Source organism: Peromyscus eremicus, chromosome 1 (assembly GCF_949786415.1).
Source record: "Peromyscus eremicus chromosome 1, PerEre_H2_v1, whole genome shotgun sequence".
NCBI classification, from domain to species: domain Eukaryota; kingdom Metazoa; phylum Chordata; class Mammalia; order Rodentia; family Cricetidae; genus Peromyscus; species Peromyscus eremicus.
This window is the reverse complement of record NC_081416.1, coordinates 157,376,489-157,397,058: the sequence shown is the minus strand read 5'-3', so window position 1 is coordinate 157,397,058 and position 20,570 is coordinate 157,376,489. Positions and strand designations below refer to the sequence as shown.

Below are 20,570 nucleotides of genomic sequence, written 5' to 3'. Positions count from 1 at the left end.
TCGCTCCGTAGACCAGGGCTGGCTCAGTGGATAAAATGGCTTACCACGTAAGCCTTCAGCCCTGAATTACATCTCTGGTACAGTCCTCTGACCTCTATGGGCATGAGACAGCACATGCACACTAGTCTGCACACACACACACACAACCACCACAATAATAAAATCATGGAAACACCACCTCTCCAAACATTGACAGACTTTATTGTGGGGGGGGATTCCCACCTGGGACCCCACCCTCTTAAATAAAAAAGTGCATAGAAAAGAAGGGATTTAGAAACCTTTGTACAATATCTACATCCTGGGTCCCCAGGGCAGGAAGGAGGCGATGGCTGGGTGGGCTGGAGGCAGGGCTCTTGCCCCTAGATGTCCACATCCACCATGAACAGGAGGGTAGGAGTGAGACACTGAGAGACTAGGGAGCCAGAGGCCAGGGTGAGATGGCGGGCGGGCGGGCACATGAGGCATCTGGGGCAGCCCCGGACGGCCTCAGTTAAGGAAGCGACGGCAGCGCTTGGCGCCACAGTTGCAGGGCAGCTTGTTGCTGGCATCCTCGATGGGGAACTTGTAGTCATAGGTGAGCTCCTCACCTCGAAGGATGCGGCGCAGGGCAAAGATGACAATGTGTTTCTGGCCTTCCACATGGATGACACGGGAGAAGCAGTTGGGCTCACACGAGTGGTTGATGAAGCGGGCAGCATTGCCGTGCATGGTGGCATCTACCACATCAAAGTCATCCATGCGGAACATGTAGCACCCAATACCCTACAGGGATGGGAGGAAGGAATTGGTTTTTTGCCCCTGCAGGTCAGCCCATGAACACCCACCTCATAACCTTATGGCACTTACCTTTCCATCATAGAACTTCTCTCGCTTGTCAGTCAGGACAGACCGAATGACAATACCAGAGTACTCAATGACCATCTCACCAGCATCGATGTTGCGTTTACAGAACAGGCCTCGTCCGTGGATAGCTGATCTACAGGGCAGAATGCGCCATGGGGAATTCAGGGGCAGGGGGACAAGACACCAGGCAGCTCCCTATCATGGCATATATCCGTCCACCCAAGGGACCCCCCCACAACCCCACTAACCTGTAGACACCCACTGCCTCTTTGGACGTCTTTTTGAGATGGCGAAAGCGCATGGCCATGGGAAGCTCCAGGCTGGTGGCACGTCTGGTAGGGGAGAGCAATACCACCTAAGTTGGTATCCAGGAACAGCACCCTCTTTAGGACCCTTTCAGACCAGGCCCAGGACTCCAATTGCTCTGCATACCTGGTGGACCGAAGCTGCACCTCATCCTCTTCTTCATCGCAGGTGGCCCCCTCAGGGAGGACCCGATGCTGGGAAGCCAGGAAGTTGAACATGTCAAAGGTACACTTCCTGCAAGTGGGAGGAAGGTAGGAGGGTCACAGCCATCCCTTCAAAGAGATGCTGCCTAGCCATGTTTTGATCTGGGCCAGTACTGCCGAGAACTATAGGCTGAAGACAGCAAAAGAGGAGGCAGGTGGGAGTCCACTCTTCCGACATGAAGTCTACAGATTACTCTTCCAGGGGCCTAGTGTCTCAGCTGCAATCTTTCTAGACTTAACTCCCAACCACTCACCGGAGATAGACCTCCGCTCGGGCAGCCCCATGGGGATTCAGGGGCGGCTCCTCCTGACCCTCTCCCTGCTGGTGGTAGCGGAACTTATAGTGCTGGCAGCGCTGGGCCCCAGGCAGCTGCTCTGCCAGGAAGATGACAGCATCGTGGTGGATGCCCAGGAGCCGTGCTCCACTCATTCCTGAGAACGGGGGAGGACACAGCAATCACATGGAGGGCCCACCTTGCCCTTGCTCCCAGCCTTCCTCGGGATACCTCTTACCACTGAAGGAGAGATGCCTGAGACGTGCATGCCCTCGAGCCTCTTGTACTTTCTCAATCAGAGTTCTCCACGCCCCTGGAACGAGGGGCCAGAGCAATCAGAATGAGGTCTCAACACTTTCCCCCGTGCTACTGTTACCCCCAACTCACCCTCCAAGCTCTCTGCCTCCACACTGAAGCCGTCATCACTGCTGATCTCAAAGCGCAGGTGAGGACCAGTTCGTTTCGGAACCTGGTTTTCCTTGTCCTCTGGGGATGGAGGCTCTTCCTCAGAGCTTGAGGCCTCCCCTGCTTCCGTGGGAAGGTAAGATTGGAGAGGATCACCTTCCTGGACTCGAAAGCCACTGCTGCCAGGATAGCAGTGTACATATTTGATCATGGCACTGGGGGGGGGGGGGGCAGAGGAGGCAGCCTGGTCTACAGAGTGAGCTCCAGGACAGCCAGGGCTACACAGAAAGAGGCCTTGTCTCAATTTAAAAAAAAAAAAAAAAAAAAGACCCTGTGCCCCTGATTCCCAGCTGATACTAACCTCTCTCACCCCTGGGCACAAACAGATACAGGGGACAGATGGCCTCCTCTTGGGTCAATTCCTTAGTGGCATTGCTTTGGATGTTCTAAGGGGCCTGGAAAACCTTTTCCACCATAGAGCAGCTGCACAGAAGTATGAAGGGCCGGGTTCTGCAGGCTCACCGAAAGCCATCCCAACATACACACCCATACACCTATGATTATTCTGTTTCTAAAACAGACTTTACAGATCCTGGAGAATTATTTACATGAAGTAAATAAATAATGGGGGGAGCACTAGGAATCGAACCTAGAGTCTTGTATGTGTGAGGTAAACATTGTATCACCAATCTACATACCCAGGTCAATATACAGTACCTGTTTATAGATGTTAAAATATGTAAGATTGGACACAGACATTCAAGTACACTCTATATTATAAACTAATGGTTCTCAACCTGTGGGTTGTGACCTTTGGGGTCACATCAGATATTTACATTATGATTCACAATGGTAGCAAAATAGTTACAAAGTAGCAATTCAATAATTTTATGGTGGGGGTCACCACAACTTGAGGAACTGGATTAAAGGGTCACAGCATTAGGAAGCTTGAGAACCACTGTTATAAACTATTTAAGGGCCTTTTGGGGGACTGTCTGTATTTAGTTTTGTTAAGACAGGGTCTCACTACATTGTCCAGGTTGGCCTTGAACTCCTGGACTCAAGAGACCTTCCTGCCTCAAACTCAGAGTAGCTGGGATCATAGATGTACACCACCTCCAGTCACACTGTAAAGATAAGGCCAACAGGGCTCCAGACACAGCAGACAATGTGACGAAGGAATGGTTAAGGGCAACCCTGAGGTCTGGGGTTTGAACACAGTAAAGGTAAGATTACCATCCACTGTCACGGTGAGGACAAGGAACACTTTGGGGTGAAAGTCAAGGACTATTTGGGACATGCTAACTTAGCGCTCTTTCAGAAGAATATTCCCCGGCAACTTGATAGTGGAGAGATGGCAGAACAGCAGAAAGCAGAGCACAGGCACTGAGCCCAGGGACTAGGGCTGGGCTGTAAAGTGAGGTGGCAGCCATCAGAACACAGATAGGATGAAGAGCCTGAAGTCCCAGAAAGCAGGCTGGGGAGCCCCCCCCCCACACAAGGCCCAGGCCCTGAGACACAGAAACGGAAGGGTGAAACAAGGGAGGCATGATCAGGTGAGAGGACAAGGTGGGGTCCGGGAAGCTAGGGCAGGAAGTGCTCTAAGGAGGGCAGTTAGAGAGCAGATATGCTGCTGCCGGCATGGGCACTGCACACCGAGGCCCACCACTGTCTCTAGGGCAGGGGTGGGGCACAGAGCAGGAGGGAAACATGACACGGCAGCAAGACCCACATGCCCAGTCAATCACCAGAGCCTTTCTCTGCCAGTCTGTCCAACACCCTCCCCAGCCCTAAGTCAGACAACCCTGCCCCTGCTACAGAAGTCAGATCATCTCCAGGCCTCGGGCCTTCCATTCACACCTCCTCCCTGAATACAGCCACAGCCACAGCCACAGCCACAGCGCCCTTCCCCATTGTTCCTTCTCACACTGCTTAGCCAACAGGCAGGGGACCTGTGGTTAGGCAGCCTTAGTCCACTGGCTCTAATTTGGTGCTCCCAGGCTAGCTCTCTACTGAGACCCCAAACACTTGGACAAGGCTGGGTCACTGCAAACCCAGCTTGCCCCCCAGCTTACTTGACTGTTCCATTGAGGGACCCCAGAGACCACCAGAGAGCCTTACTTCCAGTCTCACCCAGTCGAGCAGACAAAAACCACTTGAGCACCCACCTGTGATCCAACCTGCAGGTATACCTGCCCGGGTTTTCTCCTACCCCGGAGCCATCTGCTCAAAGCTGATCACTATTCTCCCATGTCCTTCCTCCCCTCAGCTTTGAAGTTGCAGCCCTCATAGCCTCAAGCTCTTTGACCCGCTGCCCTCCCTCCTCCCGATGCTTAGCTCAACTTCTTGGCCAGCTGCCTGGGTGCTGCCCTGGCTTCTCACCAACCACTGTCTTCAACATCCTACCCGCCCCATGCCACCTGCTCATGCACTCTGCAAATCCAGGACCCACAGGCCTGGTTTGGTGGCTCACTGTGGCAGGTGACCTGCTGACAACCCCATCCCTGGCCCCTGGAACACCAGACTCCTCTGATCGTCCGTCCTATTGTTCCTGCCCCTCACTTGGGTTCTAGGGCTCTACCCTTCCTGGGTGATCCCTTCTTGGCTTTACTAGTCACTAACTGTGATCCCAACCATTCGAGGCACCCCTATACCACCCCCACAGCTGCACAAAGCCCTGCCATTTGAGCTTGTACACGGAACTGTTTTTCCTTGGCGTTTTCTTTTTGTTGTGAGAGAGGGTCTACTGTTGGGTCTGATCAAATCCGGCTCAGCCTGCACTGCATGCATTACAAGCACACATCACTAAACCTCGTTTCTTTTTTACTTTTTCTTTTTTGGTTGTTGCTGTTTTTTGAGACAAGGTTTCTCTGTGTAGCCCTGGCTGTCTTGGACCAGGTTAGCCTTGAACTCCGAGATCCGCCTGACTCTGCCTCCTGTGCTGAGGATTAAAGGTGTGTGCCACCACCACTGCCCAGCCACTAAACCCGATTTCTAACACTACTTCTGTTTCTGTCACAAGGCCAGGAGCTCCCCATGAGTAACTGTGGAACCCTAGCACCTAGCTTGGGCTTGTACCCAGAGCGTGTGCTGCTTTTGTCTGTTTCTGGTGTTAAGAGAATGAGCCCAAGGCCTCAGCCCCTGGTGTGCACTGAGTTTTTGAGTAACCAATTCAGGTTCCATCAGTCACCACTGGGCCAAGCACAAGGAGGCAATGAGGGAAACGGTGATCTCTACCTGAATAGTGATGCCACTGGGACTCAAAGAGTAGGTCTGAAGGACCATCAAGGGCCCGGGCAGAACCTTCGGGAAGTGGCAGCAAAGGGCACCGGTCCTGAAGGGGCCTGTGGAGAGAGACCTGTCAGGAGGCAAAAATTATTGGGGAGGAGGGGGACCAGAGCCTCCAGGGAAGGGACCTGGTCACTCACCCAGGGCTTTCCTCCTCAGGGGGCTCCCCAGGATTGTTTAAGTCCAGAACCCCACGTACTGTGGGTGTCTTCATCCGCACGCGGCTGATCCTGGAAGGAACCACAGCAGGCCCAACTGCCTTCTCCTGCCCACCTCCCCTACCTGCCACATCAGCCTGAGACCCACACTTACCCACTGCCACTGATCCCTGGCACTTGGTGGGCATCCTCCAAGGACTCTCCATCTTCATCCAGCCGGGGAGCTTTGTTTGGGGGAGGGACTGGAGGGGATCGGCCAGAGAAGGTGGATACCCTCTTGACCCGGATGGCCTGGCGTGGTGGGCTGGGGGGCCCACTGCTGAACACCAGTGTTAGTGGGGGTGGGGGTGGGGGTGGGGCAGGCCGGACCACTCCTACCCCTACTACTGGTAACACACTGAGCAGGGGTCCTGGGGGCAGAGTCCAGGAGGTGGGGGCCGTTGGGGGAATGATAGGGGGCAGAGGCGGCTGCTTTACTGGGGGTGTGACAGGGTCACCCTCCCCAGCCATCTTCACAAACACTTGTCCTAGCTTGTTGACAAGGATGATCTTGGATGTAGCAGGTTTAGGGGGCTCTGGAGCAGGACCCAGACTCAACACCCGAACACCCGGAGCCCCGGGGAGCCAGGCAAATGTCCGGGTAGGGTCAGCTGGGCTAGCAGGCAGGACTTGTGGGGGCTGGCTACCATTAGCCAAGGGAGGTGCTGAAGGGAGAGTCTCCTCTCTGGGACCAGCAGCCCCCTCTCCAGGACCCCCTAGGTTCTTCAACACAAAATCCACAATTTCCGAAGGCAAGTCTTCAGGAGGTCGGGCTCTGTCCCCTGATGCTCCGAGGACTCCACCCCGGCCCACTCCCGGTCCTGAAGGAGGAGTCCCCTGTCCCCGAGGTTGCTGGACAGCCTCTGCCTCACTGTCTGTGCCATCATCCACTCCATCCAGCTGCTCAATTCGGGGTGCTCCAGGGAGGGAACTGGGAGCCAGGGCAGGGCCAGACACCACCGTCACAGGGAAGTGGACATAGTGAGTGGTGGGGCTGGTCTCCTCCTCTGAGCTGTCCCCCGGGCCTGCCTGGCTGCTCCCCACTGCCCCAGCAGCTACAATCTCTTCCTGGAAGGGCTCAGTCCCCAGCAGGCTGGCTGCAAAGTCCAGGTCAGCAGCACTTAGTGCTGACACCACCTCCATGTCTTCAAATTCTGGGCCCAGGTCTTCAGGGGGTGGCAGAGGAGATGGGGCCAGGTCAGGGGGAGCCAGCTCCCCTGAGGTAGGTGTGAGGGCTGTGACTGAGGTAGACAGGGGCACCCTGAGCTGAGGGGAAGTTCTGAGAGGAGAGGAGGTCCGCCGGGATGGTGGTGGCCTGGTGGCCAGAGGGCTAGGACGGCGAGATCGCCTCGGGGGAGCTGGAAAGTCCGAGTCTCCCACTGTAGGGATGTGGTGGGTCAGGGAAGATGGACTTCCTGTGAAGGAAAGTGTCAGTATCAGCCAGCAGCTCCACACTTCCTAGCTCCACTCATTCTTTTTTTTTGAGACAGTGTTTCTCTGGGTAACATTCCTGGCTGTCCTGGAACTCGAGATGTAGACCAGGCTGGCCTCGAACTCAGAGATCTGCCTGCCTCTGCTTCCTGACTGCAAAGAATAAAGGTGTGCACCCCAACTGCCCGGCTGCTCTACCCACTCCTGATACCATGTGCTTACCTGGGGAGGGCAGAGGACCGAATGAGACGCCCCCTAAAGGCCTCCGAGATGGCGAGTAGTTGGGCACTTTGATCCGAGCCCCTGAGAAGGAGCGGGGGGTGGGAGGAGGGCCACTGCTTGAATCTGTCCCAAGTGGGGGATCCAGATTCTGAATGGGTGAGTGGTGTACAGGATCTCCAGGAATCAGGGAATCTGCATCTGGCAGGTCTTCATGATTGGGGGGCTCTGAAAAGGCAAGAAAATGATATTAGGGGAGGTGGGGGCTCCATACCCCAAACCTCCCAACACATGCCCCTTCAAGTCTGTGGAGAGATGACTCAGCAGTTAAGAGCACTTGCTCCTCTTCCACAAGCTCAGAGTTCATTTTCCAGCAACCATGTCAAGTGGCTCACAACCACTCCAGCTCTCGGGGATCTGACCCTTCTGGCCTCTATGGGCTCATGTACACGTAGTCAAGGAAATAACCACCGTTATCGGAGAGATAAACCATTCCCCTTGTACATAATGCAGTGGAGTCTGTGTCCTTAGCAAGATCAATCAAACGTTACAAGAGCACACAGCCCTTAGGAAGCCAGCTATGAACACTCCTGTTCCCTAGAACTGGAAGCCCGGTGCTCTTCCCTCACTTCCTGTGAAATGCTGAGCACAGCCCGAGGTATGCGTCAAAGCCAACTACTACTGCTTCTGTCATTCCAAGAAAGGGAAGAATAAGTGCATCCTGAAGTTTCTCAAGATAAGGAGAGTATGGGGGTGGGGTTAACAGCTTTGAGAGGCCCCATTTAAGGAATAGGGTGAGGCAGTACCCAAGTGCTACCTGAGGAAGGGGTGGGGCTATGCACAATGGTCTGGTTCTCCTCTGCTGCCTCCAGGTGAACCGGCTCCTCCCTTGGCCCCCAAGGGCGATACTCTAGAATTCGGCACCGATACCAGCAGCGCCTCCGAGCATCCACTGTGCTCCAATACAGGCGGGAGCACCTGGAGCAGATATGTGGGACAAGAGAGTTAGGGAAACCTAGAAACCACATCCAGCCCTGGAGTCCTCCTCCCTCCATCAGCCCTGGAGTGCTCACTGATAGCCAATGGGGAAGAGCCGACCCTCACAGTCTGAGAGATCAGACAGGGTGCCCAGGGAGTTGATTCTGATGGAGCCTACGGTACAAACGAGAGGTCAGGTAGGGTAGGGCCAGGTAAGGTCAGCAGTATAGTATATAAAGAGAGCAAGTGGCTAACCAATGAGTATATTGATGACATCTGGTTCAAGCCCAGTCAAGAACTTTCGCTTGAAGTTGATGCCCTCAAAGTCCACATAGACTCGCCGGAGAACATCAAAACCGTCAGGGGTCACGATCTCCTGGGAGGCAGGAAGCAAACGGGGGTTGCTGGATTAGCAGAAGGTAGAGGAGTGTGAAGGCAAAGCTCTGTAGGCAGGGACTCAGCACTCAAGGGCTTGCCTATAGGACCACAGGGAACCCTGAGACAATAGGGGAATGGGCGGCTGATCCCAGCATCCTGGCCTACCTTGCCATCTAGGAGGTCTGTGTGTTTCTGGCAGAAAACCTTCTTGTCATCCTGGAAGATGCAGTAGCTGGCCCGAGCACACATGAAATGGAAGTTGCTGAGGCAGGAGGACAGGCAGCAGCCCACTGTAGCGCCAGGCTTCAGGCAGAGCTCACAGCGCTGTGGGAGGCAGGGACTGCTGAGGTGAGAACTGTGTGGCTCAGGATCACTGATAACCTGCACAGGCCCTGGCTGGCCTAGCATCTTACACAGCTTCCCTAGCTGTACCCAGGGCCAGGTGCACACCCAAACCACCTCAGAAACGTCAAGTGACATCTGGAGAAAGCTATCGCTATCGGCTCTGAAGGATTGGCACTTGCCACCTTCTTCACACTAGCAATCACACCAACTCCTGCCAAGGGCAGAGTCTTCTCTGAGACTCCACCCGGGGGCACACAGTGAGGAAGGATTCTTTCTTTTCTTCCTTTGTTTTTTTGAGACAGAGTTTCTCTGCGTAACAGCCCTATCTGTCCTGGAACTCACTCTGTAGATCAGGCTAACCTCGAACTCAGAGATCCGCCTGCCTCTGCCTCCTGAGTGCTGGGATTAAAGGCGTGCACCACAACGCCCAGACGAAAAAGGATTCTGAAGCTGATTTGAGTGGGTCGGAGGAGACTGCCTAGTAAGAGGGAGATGGCAGTGTTTGGAAGGTGTCCTACCAAGAAGGTACCATCAACAAGGTGTTTAATTTCCATCTCTTGGGATACAGGCCTAGATCAAAAGTGCTGCCAATCATCAGTGCCAGAGTCTTGAGACAACCAAATGGGCACTGAGGGAGCCAGACAAGGGGCACATGCCTAGAATCCCAGCACTTGGGAAGCAGAAGCAGAAGATTACATTTGAAACCAAACTGGGCTACACATGAGTACCTGGATAGCCAGGGCTCAGGACTTAAGTGTCCCATCCCGCCCGCCCCCGCAAAAAAAAGGCACTGAGAATATAGCTCAGTGGTAAAACACTTACCTAGCACATGTGAGGCCCTAATTTCAATTCCCAGCACAAGAAAGGTACCAGGGACCAGTAATGGAATGGAAGGACACGTCCATGTAATAGTTCTACACCGAAGGAAGTACCAACCTGTGACCCCAAGAGCTGCCCACCTCTCTGGGCCCATGCCCTTACCATCTGCCTTCCTCGTGCAACAGCAGCATGAACATTCTTAAGGGAGCCGTCATTCTCCTCAAACACTTCAGCTGACCAAATGGCACAATTGACATGTGTCCACTCGTTCTGCCCAATGTACAGGAGCCGCCCTGCCTCCTGTGGGAAGAAGAAGAAGAAGAAGAAGAAGAGGAGGAGGAGGAGGAGGAGGAGGAGGAGGAGGAGGAGGAGTGGCATTAAGGGAGGTGAGGGTTTCCAAAGACCAGGCCCCACAACCTAGAGCTTGCATAGTAACCTTTACCTTGGAGTCAGCATCCCCATACTTGAGACAGAGTGCGCACTGACGGGGGTCATCCAGGTGTGAGAAAGCAGCTGGGTCCTTGCTCTGGGAAGCTGCAGAGGATGTGGGAAAGTAAACCTATGAGTCAGGAGCTAGAACATGGCCAACCAATCAGGTTCCAGCCTCTGCTTCCTAGTACCTGCTGAAGGATCCCCTGGAGGTTGCCCAGATTCTGGGGTCTCTGATTCTTGCTGTCTCCACTGAGCATAGACATGGTCCAAGGATGGGGGCAACACGGCATTGGGGAGGACTCCGCTGTGGAGGCAGGGTTAGCATCTGATGGGCTCAACAAAGGCAATTCAACTGCAGCCCACCCACAATATAAGCCTCAGCACACCATGACTCCTTCCTTCCATTCTCACATGGATTTTTTTTTCTCCCAAATAAGCTAAGCTCCTCTGTGCTAGTTAGATGTGCTATTCCTCATGCTCCTGGAATACTCTGCGCTCAGCTTAGTTTCACCCTTCCAGGACACGTTCTCTGACCCCTAGACTCTAGCAGCTTATCTGTCTAGGCTCCCACCACCTCTTGGGCTTCTGCATCACCACTCTGACCCCCTGGGCATCAGCGCGTGCCTACTCTCTGAAACACGAACTTCCCAAACGCCTTCAAAAAGCAAAGCAGGCCGGGCAGTGGTGGCGCACGCCTTTAATCCCAGCACTCGGGAGGCAGAGCCAGGCGGATCTCTGTGAGTTCGAGGCCAGCCTGGTCTCCAAAGCGAGTTCCAGGAAAGGCGCAAAGCTACACAGAGAAACTCTGTCTCGAAAAACCAAAAAAAAAAAAAAAAAAAAAAGCAAAGCAGGGCCTGGAGAGATGGTTCACCGGTTAGGAGCACTGGCTGCTCTTCCAGAAGACCTGGGTTCAATTCCCAGCACCCACATGGCAGCCCACAACTGTCTGTAACTCCAGTTCCAGTGGATCAGACACCCTCATACGGACATACATGCCATATATACAGGCAATGCACATTAAATACAATCATTAAAAAAAAAAAAAAAAAAGTAAAGATAGAGCCAACTACACACATACATCTTTGCTAGTCTAGAAGTAATGAGGAAAGCTTACCCTGGCTCCACCACCCTCCTCTCCAGCCTTTTCCCAAACCCTGTTCCTTATCCCAGCCCGATCCCTGGAATCCCAAGTGCCCTTGCTTTTGACCTCACTCCTTGGTCCCCCTCCAGCTACTCAGCCTTGCTCACTTCGGCAGCCGGGTACTCCGTCGCCAGTACTTAGGGTCATGGGCGTCAAACCAGCAGAACGCAGACTCTAGCAGCTGGGAAATGGGTTAACAGGATGAGAACTGCCTTCCCTCCAGAAGAGGTGGGGGCAGGCTCTGAAGGACACATTGTTGTCCCTACTGCCACTCAAACCATTCTCTAGCTCCACCCCGGCAGTCACCTTCAGTAGGAGTCCTTTCATCTGGCTCCCAGCCCGGCGCTCTGGGGTCTCTCCTTCTTCCGAGTGCCTCATCAAGATGGCCACCACGTCTTCCATGAAGCTGTGCTGTAAGGGAGTTTCTCAGTGTCTGAGCCCTTACCCCGAACTCCAGCCCCAGCCCAGCTCTGCCCTCTTTCTCATGGCAGCCACCTGCTCCTCCCAATGTCCCACTCACCACAGACTTATAGTGGCCCTCCTCAAAGCGCTGTCCCACAGCTTGCAGATCGCAGGGTCCTGGGTGGAGCTGCTTCCCATCCTGCCCGCACTACAAATTCAGGAAGTCAGAAGGGCTGATGCCGAGCCCAGCCCCACCCACCCTGCCTCTGGGGCCCTCCAGACCTGGGTACACAGCAGCAATGGGCCTGCCACCTTCGAGCTCAGCAGGCCCTGGAGCACCTGGCGCAGGCCTCCCTGCAGGGCCCCACTCAGAGCCTCTCTCCAACGGGGCTGTGTTGCCCCAGCACATGGCCCACATGTGTACAGCACCGAGTCTGGCAGCCCAGAAAGGATCTCGTAGTCTTCATCTAGAACAGCCGATGACAGAGGAGACAACAGATTGGAAAGATTTAAGGGCTCCCAGGATCCCACCTGGGCCCAAGGACAGTTAGTGTACCTGCCCTCCTACAGGCCTGTGGTGGGGACAGGGTCCCCCAAGGCTGAACCTGTGCCCTTAAGCACTCTTCTTCTCACCTGAGAGTCCCTCGCACTTGGCATGCACCCAGTGGTCACACTGTGCGCACTGCATCATCTTGCTCTCATAGTCATTGTCTTCATAGCAGCGTGTGCAAATTGGGCAGTAGTTCCCTGGGGGAAGAAGTCAGAGGTACAAGTCAAGAGCAGCCAGGACTGACCTCTGCTGAGTCATGTGCAGATGCCACACACATTTCTGACAACCACACAAGCTGCTTCCACTGTGGCCTTCAGTCTCAAAAGCTGTCTGTAGACAAAGCCTGTTTTCTCTGTAGCCAACACCTTTCCAAAAGAAACAAGACTTTGCTAGATGTGCTGGGTGAACAAAGACGAAAACACTGGTCTCCAAGCTGCCCGATGGAAGCCTGGGCTTCTTCCAGGAGGGACCTCAGTGAACAGGTGGGTTCCCGAGCCTTGAACTTCTCAGAGTGGCTCTGCTTGTGCTCATTATCTGCATGCATACTGGAGGACTCTGCTTCAAGGGTACTGAATCAAAGCAGAAGTTCTGTAGCTAACAGCTGGAAACCTACTAGACTCTCTTCCTTTCGGTGCTGGAGGTTGAGTGGGGTCCTAGTCCAGAGCCTGGCCCATTCTACCATCGCCCCCCAAGCCCTGTTCTCCTACCAGGTCCCACCTTTCTCATAGAGCTCCGTGCACCTGGGGCAGAGGCTGTAGTCTCCAGACCACTCGACGTCCCAGTTCTTGCCTGGAGTTGCCCCACAGCTCTTACAGCGCACACAGGCTGAACAGATCTGGGGGAGCAAGGTGATGTTAGAAGAAAGCTGGACATTGGCTGAAGCAGACTGACAGGTGGAAGAAAACAATGCAGGACTAGTACAAGGAATGACGGTAAGACGAGGAGGAGGAAAGAAGGGCAGAAGTGGACCTCGGGGCAGGGCAGGGCAGGGCCTGTCAGCCTGGGAATCCTGAACCCATGAGCTCCTAAAATCCAACTCTTCATCTGCAGCTTGTCTAGGTGTCTACTCTGCCTATCACGTTCTCAGAGTGATGTTCAGCCCTTCCATCTTTACAAGAGCTTCGGCCTAGGTTAAATCTGAGGGCAGAACAAGCAGGATGCCAGAGCAAGGAACATGGGCTCATCTCTCACCCAGTGGCGCCGTTTCCGTGTGGCCCGGGTTGGGTAGCTAGGTCCTAGGCATGCTGGGTGGTAAGCATGGCGGCAACGTTCACATTCCAGGAGGTGCTGGAGGACACAGTGGAAGAGAAAGCAGTGTTAAACACAAAGCATAAGGACACCTCACCCCCGCAGGCCTCTCCCTGCCCTAGGCTGCCAGTGCCCACCTTGGACCCACGGCCTTTGCGCCCACAGACATGGCAGAACTTGCAGCGCCGGCAGCACCAGGTGTCTCGATGCTGGGGCAAGGGCCGTTCAGCCTCTTCCAGACAGAAGGGGTGGAAAGGATCACAGCAGACTTGGCAAAAGACCAACTAGGAGGAGTAAGGAAATGATGGACAGTCTGAGGTTGGACAGCCAGGGGATGACCCCTGGGCAAATGGAGACTTGGGAGGCCAGGATTGTCTTTCTTAAAAAAAAAAAAAAAAAAAAAAGGCAAAGCACCCACCTCGTGGAGGCCTTTGCTAGCACACAGCAGGCACACCATCGGTGGACCCCCCGGCACAGAAGTAAGCACACTGAGACCACCCATGAGCCACACATTCTCTAGGTCGCAATCCTCCTGGGTGAGAGAGGAAGACAGGATTGGAAAGCAACCAGGAACACAGGTCAGATCCATGCCAAAAGCTGCTTACTCTGGATACAATCAACAAGTTTCTTCCACCACAGGCTCTACAACCATCCCTCGACCCTGTACCTTAAAATCCACTCGGACCCGGTGCACACCATCAGGGGACTTCTGCTTTCCAGTCCAGCCGTTGGGGAAAGAGCTGGCAAAGGGGCCAGGGGCTAAAGCATCCTAAGGAGGGACATGGAGTTGTCAGAGGATGCCAACCCCACCCCTCTGCAGACTCCTCTCCTCACTGGCCTCCCCCAACCTGCCAGACCCTGCCTTTTGCCCAGATCCCACTTGGCTTTCCAGAAAGGCAAGGCCTGCCTCATCCCTCAGGACCTGTCCTCTGGTGAGGACACACCACGACACTCAGGTGTGCCCATCACCCTGACTTGCCAGGTAGCTCCTGGAGAGCAGGAGCCATGCCTCACACAGGGCTTGGGGTTCTCGGAGCGGGCCGTGCTGACCTTGTCCAGGCGCCTTCGGGCCTTGAGCTGCAACACAGGCTGCAGGGTGGGTTTGCGGGGCCGGCTCTGCTCCTCAGGCTCTAGCACTGGCAGCTCTAGGCAGGACACAGGACAGCTGACCCTTCCCATGTCAGGCCCTCCACCCCTCTGCACCTACGTCCAGGGCTCCCTCCAACCAGGGCTCCCAAGGAAAACCTTCAGTGAGCGCCTCAGACCAACTGTGTATGTACGTCCCTAGGGCTACTTTCCTCCTTTGTCCCTAGCTACCCTCTTGGACAGACTGAGGATCCCTGTCCCTTCGAAAAGGCAGAGAGCCCTGGATTCCACCCCCAGAATGTCCAAAAGGAAAAGAGACATAAGACAAGCTGACTGAGAACGCACCATGTTCTCTGGGGGTTCGACGTCTTGGAGCAGGGGGACCCCCGGGCTCTGAGTCATCTGAGTCCTCGAAGACATCATAGGAGGGCCGCTGTTTGACGCAGCGTCGGGCTGACTTGCGCTGCAGTAGGAGGGAGTCCTGCTCCTCGGGCCCGGGAGTGGCCCCCACCTCCTCCCGGGGCCCCCCAGCTCCCGCCCCCCGGCGTGGGCCTGGAGGACCAGGGGAGGCCTCAGGAGATTCATCGGAATCCCAGGGCAACAGCGTCTTCACTATCGTCCGGCCTGTGGGAACAGGGGACTTGGTAGGATTTGAACTCAGCAAGGGACATGGGCACCAGGACAAAGCAAATCCACAAAGTGCTGCACAAAAGGAGGAATGCAGGAGAGACGCAAGCTTTGGTAGAGAAGGACACGTAACAAATGCAAAGGCAAGGCAGGGAGCAAAGGAAATGTGGCCTCTGTCACATCACTATCTCTGTGAGGTTTTATGAAGAAATGCTCTTCAAACATCATTACCTTTTTTTGCTAGCCGCTCCATCTTCCGAGCCTCTATCTTGTCACACTTCCGGTATCTGGGGAGGGGAGCAGCACGTCACCAGGGTAGGGGACTGGTGGTCTGGGGGAAGAGAGGAAGCTCTCCACAAGGATGCCAATCCCACTGCTCTGGCTGGGCAGAAGAAGGGCTGGGGCAGGAGGCCTGGGTGACTGACAACCCCAGATGGGACCAGAGGCCACACTCCAGCTACTTACACACAGCATTGCTTCTTAGTGTTGGGGCCCCCAAACTTAGGTTTATCCAAGCAGTTGACACAAGAGCCACAGTCTTGCACACGCAAGCAACCCCGACAGTGCCCACAACGAGCCATTCTCATCTTCTTGCCATGGTGGTGAGATGGCAGTGACCGCCGTGGCGTGTGGGCCAGGGCCCCTGCAGACCCTGTAGGCTCCAAGTCTCCCCCAGGCCCTGTGGATTCCACCTTTTCCCGCTGGGATCGGGATGGGACACTCTCAGTTTCTGATGCTGACGATGTATCTATTGTAGCAGGTGGAGGGGAGAGAGAGCCACAAAACACTAGGTATCCTACCTCATTTCCCGGTTCTCCCTCCGCTTTCCCATGCTGACAGGCTACAGGTTCCCAGGCACTAACCGGGTCTGTCCAAGACCAACCCACTCACCCGCTAAGCCCCACCAAATCCCTCTACTTGGCTCCCTGGTGCTCTTGCTCATGCACAAACCTTGTCCTCAAGCCTCCCACTACACAAGTCCCCTACCCTCGGTGGCAAGGTCCTGCCGATCCCGGAGAGGGAGGGCACTGAGTCGGGGTACATCTTCAGGCACCATGGCCCGAGCCTGACCCAAGGCCACAGCAGCATGACGGCAGACATGTTTGATTCGGGGGCCTTGCACAGGTGACTCGGGGCCCTGGGAGAGGAAAAACCAGGAACAGGTGTGGGAAATTGCTCCCTACAGTCCTGTAGCCAGCCTTCCTCAGAAGACCCTCCTGTCACTGCATACCGAGGCTCGATCTCTCTTGGCGTCTACGGACTCTTCTTCAGACTTGACACAGCCTCTGTCTGGGGTCTGTTTGACAGTCCCCACAGCCTCCTCGATTTGCACTGTCGGGCTTGGCTGGTAGGGGAAATAACAGGGTTAGAGGATGCAAAGTGAGGACCAGTGGGGACGGGGGAACAGGAGAGGGAAGGGATGGGAACTAGGGAACAAACAGGTGGAAATACAGGGGAAACTGGTCCAGTGTTAGTGCTGAACACTGTCTAGGGAGACAGCTGCACAGACTGAGTGCAGGGGCCTGCTCAAAGCACCCCACTCACCGACATTGAAGCTGCTACTTTCTGCTGTTGCTGCTGATCGATCTTGAAGAGCTGCACCTTAGCTCTCTTTAGAAGGCTAAACATTTTTTCCTCCACCCCAGACAGTGGCAGCGGACCCACACTTGCAACACGGGCCTTTTCCAGTGGTGGTATGTGTTGCGGTGATGGAGGTGGCTGCAGCTGTACCTGTGGCTGTACTTGTGGTTGCTGTGATGCTAGTGCCTGGGGCAGGAGCTGTGTCTGCAAGGCCTGGGAGGGCTGCTGGAGCTGAGCCTGAAGCTGCTGCCCATTGCTCAGAGCTGGAGCCCCATTGGGGGGCACCTCCACCTTAACAGGAGTGGTAACCACAGGGACGAATCGAGGCAAGCTGAGGTGGTTGGTCCGCCCCACTGCCCTAGGCTCAGGCTCAGCTGGAGAGTCATCAGCAGGAGGCAGCTCTGGCTCAGGGGCTTCAAGAGCCCCAAGAGGGGGAGGAGTAAGCACCGATTCATAGATCTTCAGGTGGGCTTCACTTGGGGTAAACTGAGGGGCCCGAAGGAGCAGGGGCCTCCGGGAGGGAGTGGCAGGGGTAGGTGGTGGGGATGGAGCTAGTGGCGATGGGGCTGGTGGAGGAGCAGGCGGAGGCGGCGGCAGCTCCCGGGTTAGTGAAGTCCAGCGAAACGTGGGTTCCCTTAGGATAGACCGTCTCTTCTCAGGGAGTGGGACTGGGGTAGATGGGGGAGTTGGGACACGAGGTGGAGAGGGGACTGGTACTGGCTCCTGGGGAGCAAGAGGGGAGGTTGCAACAGGAGGTCGAGCAACAGAAACCTCCACCTTTGGAGGCTTGGGAGGGTCTTCGTCCATAAATCGCCGGGGTGTCTTGATAACACGGGAGGAACGGGCACTCACCACAGGCATAATAAACTGCCGTATATTCTTCAAGAAGGTGGTACTTTTGGGGGCCACAGGAGGACTGTCTTCCAGAGGGCTTCCTGTGGTGGTGCTGGGGTTTGGAGTGGGAGAAAGGGTGCCCTCTGGTCCTGACCGAGCAGCTTCCCGCTCTGCCCGTTGACTAGGAGTCAGGGGAGGCCGGCCCCTCTTCCTAGAGCATGTAGCTGGGACAAGAGGAGGAGATTCTTCTTGCTTCTCTGAGGCTGGGTGTGGGGGAGGGGATGGTGGGGGAGGAGAAACAGGGGGTGGCAGAGGGGATGCAGGAGGTGGAGATACTGAAGGCGGTGGGAGAGGAGGTGGTGGTGAAGGGACTGGAGGAGTCAAGGGTGGTGATGGCAGCTTCGCCTCTTCCTTCTCCTTCACTAGCATCCCTTCTTCCTCAGCCACAGCTGTCTTAGTCTCCTCTTCTTCCTCTTCTTTGTCCTCAGTGTCCTCTTCTTTTTCTTCCTTCTCTTCTCTCCCCCCCTTCTCCTCCTCCTCTTCCTCCTCCTCCTTCTCCTCCTCCTCCAGTTTCTGCTCTGGCTTCTTCCAACAAGAGTCCCCTTCCTGTTCATCTTCATCTCTTCTTTGAGTGGCATCCTGCCAGCTTTCTCCACGTTGACCGTGACTCTGACCTGATTCTAGTCCCTGGGACAATTGTCCCATCTTCACTTTTTTGGCCTTTGAAACAAACTTGATCATAAGGGGAAGTCCGCCTCGGCCTCTGCCCCTGCCTCCACGGCCTCCTCTCCCAGGCTGTCCTCCACGTTTGGGGGTTCCAGGTCCTGGACCAGGTCCCTCTTTGCACTTCCAGCTGCCAGTTCTGTTCTTTACTGGAACCACAGGAGGTGGAGGCTCAGGGTTAGGGATTGTCACAGCCGCTTCTGCTACCACTACTGCTTGCTGCTTCTTCCGGCAGGGGCCTGCTGGCCGTCCAGGGGGCCGTCCCCGAGACCGACGGGGAGTGGAGGGCTCACATGCTCGGCTCCGGGGGGCGTGGGGTGCCTGGGCCCGCCGGAGAAGTTCTGTCAGTGCCTGCACCATCCGCTCTGTGCCCTCCTCGCCCCGTTTCCGAGAAGGGGTCTTTGGGGGGCCAGGAGCCACATCTGCTAGGCGAGGAGGAGGAGGAAGAGGGGTCGTCTTATGCTTTCGGCCCCGACCCCGGGGGGCTCGACCTAAAAGGAGAACAGTTGTGGGGAGTTGGGTCAAGCTGGCCCTGAGGACTTAATAAAAGCACCCCAGAAGGGCAGGGCACTAAGTCTTACTTGTCTGTTTCCCCCAGGGCCCAGGCTAGCTTGGACTCTGAACACAGGACACACTCAGTCACTGGTGGAAACCAGGTGAACACCAAGGAGCTGACACAAAGGGCAAGAGCGTTCCCGTAAAACTAGAGAGGTAGAGTTTCCCCATCACTCACCTCGCTGGGATCGGAGCGCAGAGCGCAGGGAACTGGGGGCCACATCTTCATCTGAATGAAAACCCTGAAACTCCTGATTTAGGGGACCAGGGGTGAAGGGGAGAAACAGCAGTCAGTGCCAAAACCCCGGTTCCACCTGGGCTTCAGGTGTTGAGGATACAATACTTAGCTTCCACCTTAACGTACTTCTGCTTATTTACCAAAGAACTTAAAAGACTGAGGCCAGGTCAGGGTGAATGAAGAAGGTACTATGCATTCTTGAACCAGACCACACCAGCACAGCCACCAGTGGTTCTCTGGCCCAGAAGACAACACTCAAGGTTCTCCTCAAGTTAAGCAGTAGGCATTATAATGAGGGCTAATTCCAACTTAATACAAAGTAGGTCCTTCATTTACACCCTTTTAGGGCACTCCTAAATGGGAATGGGGAATGTGGGGGTGGGGAATGAAAGGTGGAGCAGATGGTTTATCATATTAGAATCCACTCTGAGCCCTCAGAGGACTACTAGCTCTCCTAAGCAATATAATCCACACACTCCTCCTTTTCCAAAAGGCTGAGAGGGATAAATCATGAGCTGCACTCACTCCAGACTCAAGACTCAGCATTCAGTCTATCCCTCTTCAACCTGTGCCAGAAGTCTCCACTCTACCTTAGAACCAAAGAGCAACGGGGACACTGGTAAAACCAGAGATGTGTCGCGGATTATAAGGCCCAAAAAGGCAGCCTGCAAGTAAGAGCCCATGAGGCTCTAGCCTTGGTCCATTAAGGCCACGCTGCTGCTGTCAACCACCACTGGTCGGGCATGCAATCCCTGTGGCCTCTTCACCCACTCCTCTCCTGCTCTGCCATTGCTACCGCGAAAGATCAGCTCAGGACACCAGCAGGGCTTGCCTGGAGCCCAGGCGTCTAGCTGCAGTCAGGTTTTCTCAGACCACTTTAAAAGGCCCTAGCCACCCCAAAGCTCCACGCAGCCTGCTTCCTTCCATGCTTATTTCCAAGAGCCCCGAGAATCCCACTTGTCCACAACACCCTTCGGAGCTATCCGGAGCCCTGCAAGCCCCTGGCCTCCGCCCCACCCCGCGCAAGAGACGCCTCCGACCGCCTCACCTCCTCCTCGGATTCCCCGTCACTGCTCTCCTCCTCCGGCATGCAGCCTCGGTTCGGGCCCCAGCCCCGGCCCCGGCCGCGGCCCCGGCCTCGCTGAACGCGCGGACCAGCCCACAGACGGCGGAGCCGGCGCAGGCCCCGGCGGAGCCCCAGCAAACGGAGCAGGGCCGTGTCCTCCCCGGGCTCGGCTCCTCCCGGCCCCGCCGCGCCGCCGCCGCGCCGCAGGGTTACCCGCACTCTTTCGGCTCCGCTGCCTCGGCCGCCGCGGCCCCCGCCCCCGCCGGAACCCCGCGGCCGGCCCGGAAAGCGGCCCCGTGCGGAGCCAGGCCCGGGGCAACTGCCGCCGCCCGCCGCCGCCGCCATCTTGGCACCGTGAGAGGGGCCGGGGAGGCGGGGGGAGGGGTGGCCCGTGCGCAGG

General features: G+C 55.7%; 1 protein-coding gene across 2 annotated transcripts; it reads right to left on the bottom strand.

Moving 5' to 3' along the window:
- Positions 1–181: 181 nt before the first annotated feature.
- Kmt2b (lysine methyltransferase 2B) lies at positions 182–20,515 on the bottom strand. 2 transcript variants are annotated; one of them, XM_059276207.1, is made up of 37 exons: positions 20,153–20,515; positions 19,045–19,117; positions 16,719–18,802; positions 16,405–16,518; positions 16,161–16,311; positions 15,639–15,921; positions 15,405–15,460; positions 14,892–15,170; positions 14,511–14,605; positions 14,128–14,229; positions 13,879–13,992; positions 13,598–13,744; positions 13,404–13,499; positions 12,930–13,047; positions 12,296–12,409; positions 11,945–12,129; positions 11,781–11,870; positions 11,567–11,671; positions 11,368–11,441; positions 10,308–10,423; positions 10,130–10,221; positions 9,850–9,987; positions 8,689–8,847; positions 8,401–8,521; positions 8,241–8,319; positions 7,985–8,145; positions 7,171–7,395; positions 5,633–6,932; positions 5,461–5,550; positions 5,270–5,376; positions 2,015–2,155; positions 1,866–1,940; positions 1,607–1,784; positions 1,276–1,383; positions 1,092–1,175; positions 847–976; positions 182–762 (listed from the first exon to the last, which is right to left on the bottom strand). In XM_059276207.1, the coding sequence occupies exons 1-37, from the start codon at positions 20,513–20,515 to the stop codon at positions 487–489; spliced, it is 8,223 nt and encodes a 2,740-aa protein (XP_059132190.1). In that variant the 3' UTR covers positions 182–486. The 2 variants fall into 2 exon arrangements, with proteins under 2 accessions (XP_059132190.1, XP_059132198.1); XM_059276215.1 differs by having other exon boundaries at positions 2,015–2,152.
- Positions 20,516–20,570: the final 55 nt, after the last annotated feature.

What these genes read in the sequence shown, in the direction of transcription:
- Kmt2b (XM_059276207.1), bottom strand. Translation starts at nt 20,515, where the DNA reads ATGGCGGCGGCGGCGGGCGGCGGCAGTTGCCCCGGGCCTGGCTCCGCA. An exon ending in GGAGCGGCTAGCAAAAAAAG is followed by an intron (nt 15,171 to 15,404) that starts GTAATGATGTTT and finishes CTGTTCCCACAG; the next exon opens with GCCGGACGATAGTGAAGACG. An exon ending in GGGTCCGAGTGGATTTTAAG is followed by an intron (nt 13,993 to 14,127) that starts GTACAGGGTCGA and finishes TCTCTCACCCAG; the next exon opens with GAGGATTGCGACCTAGAGAA.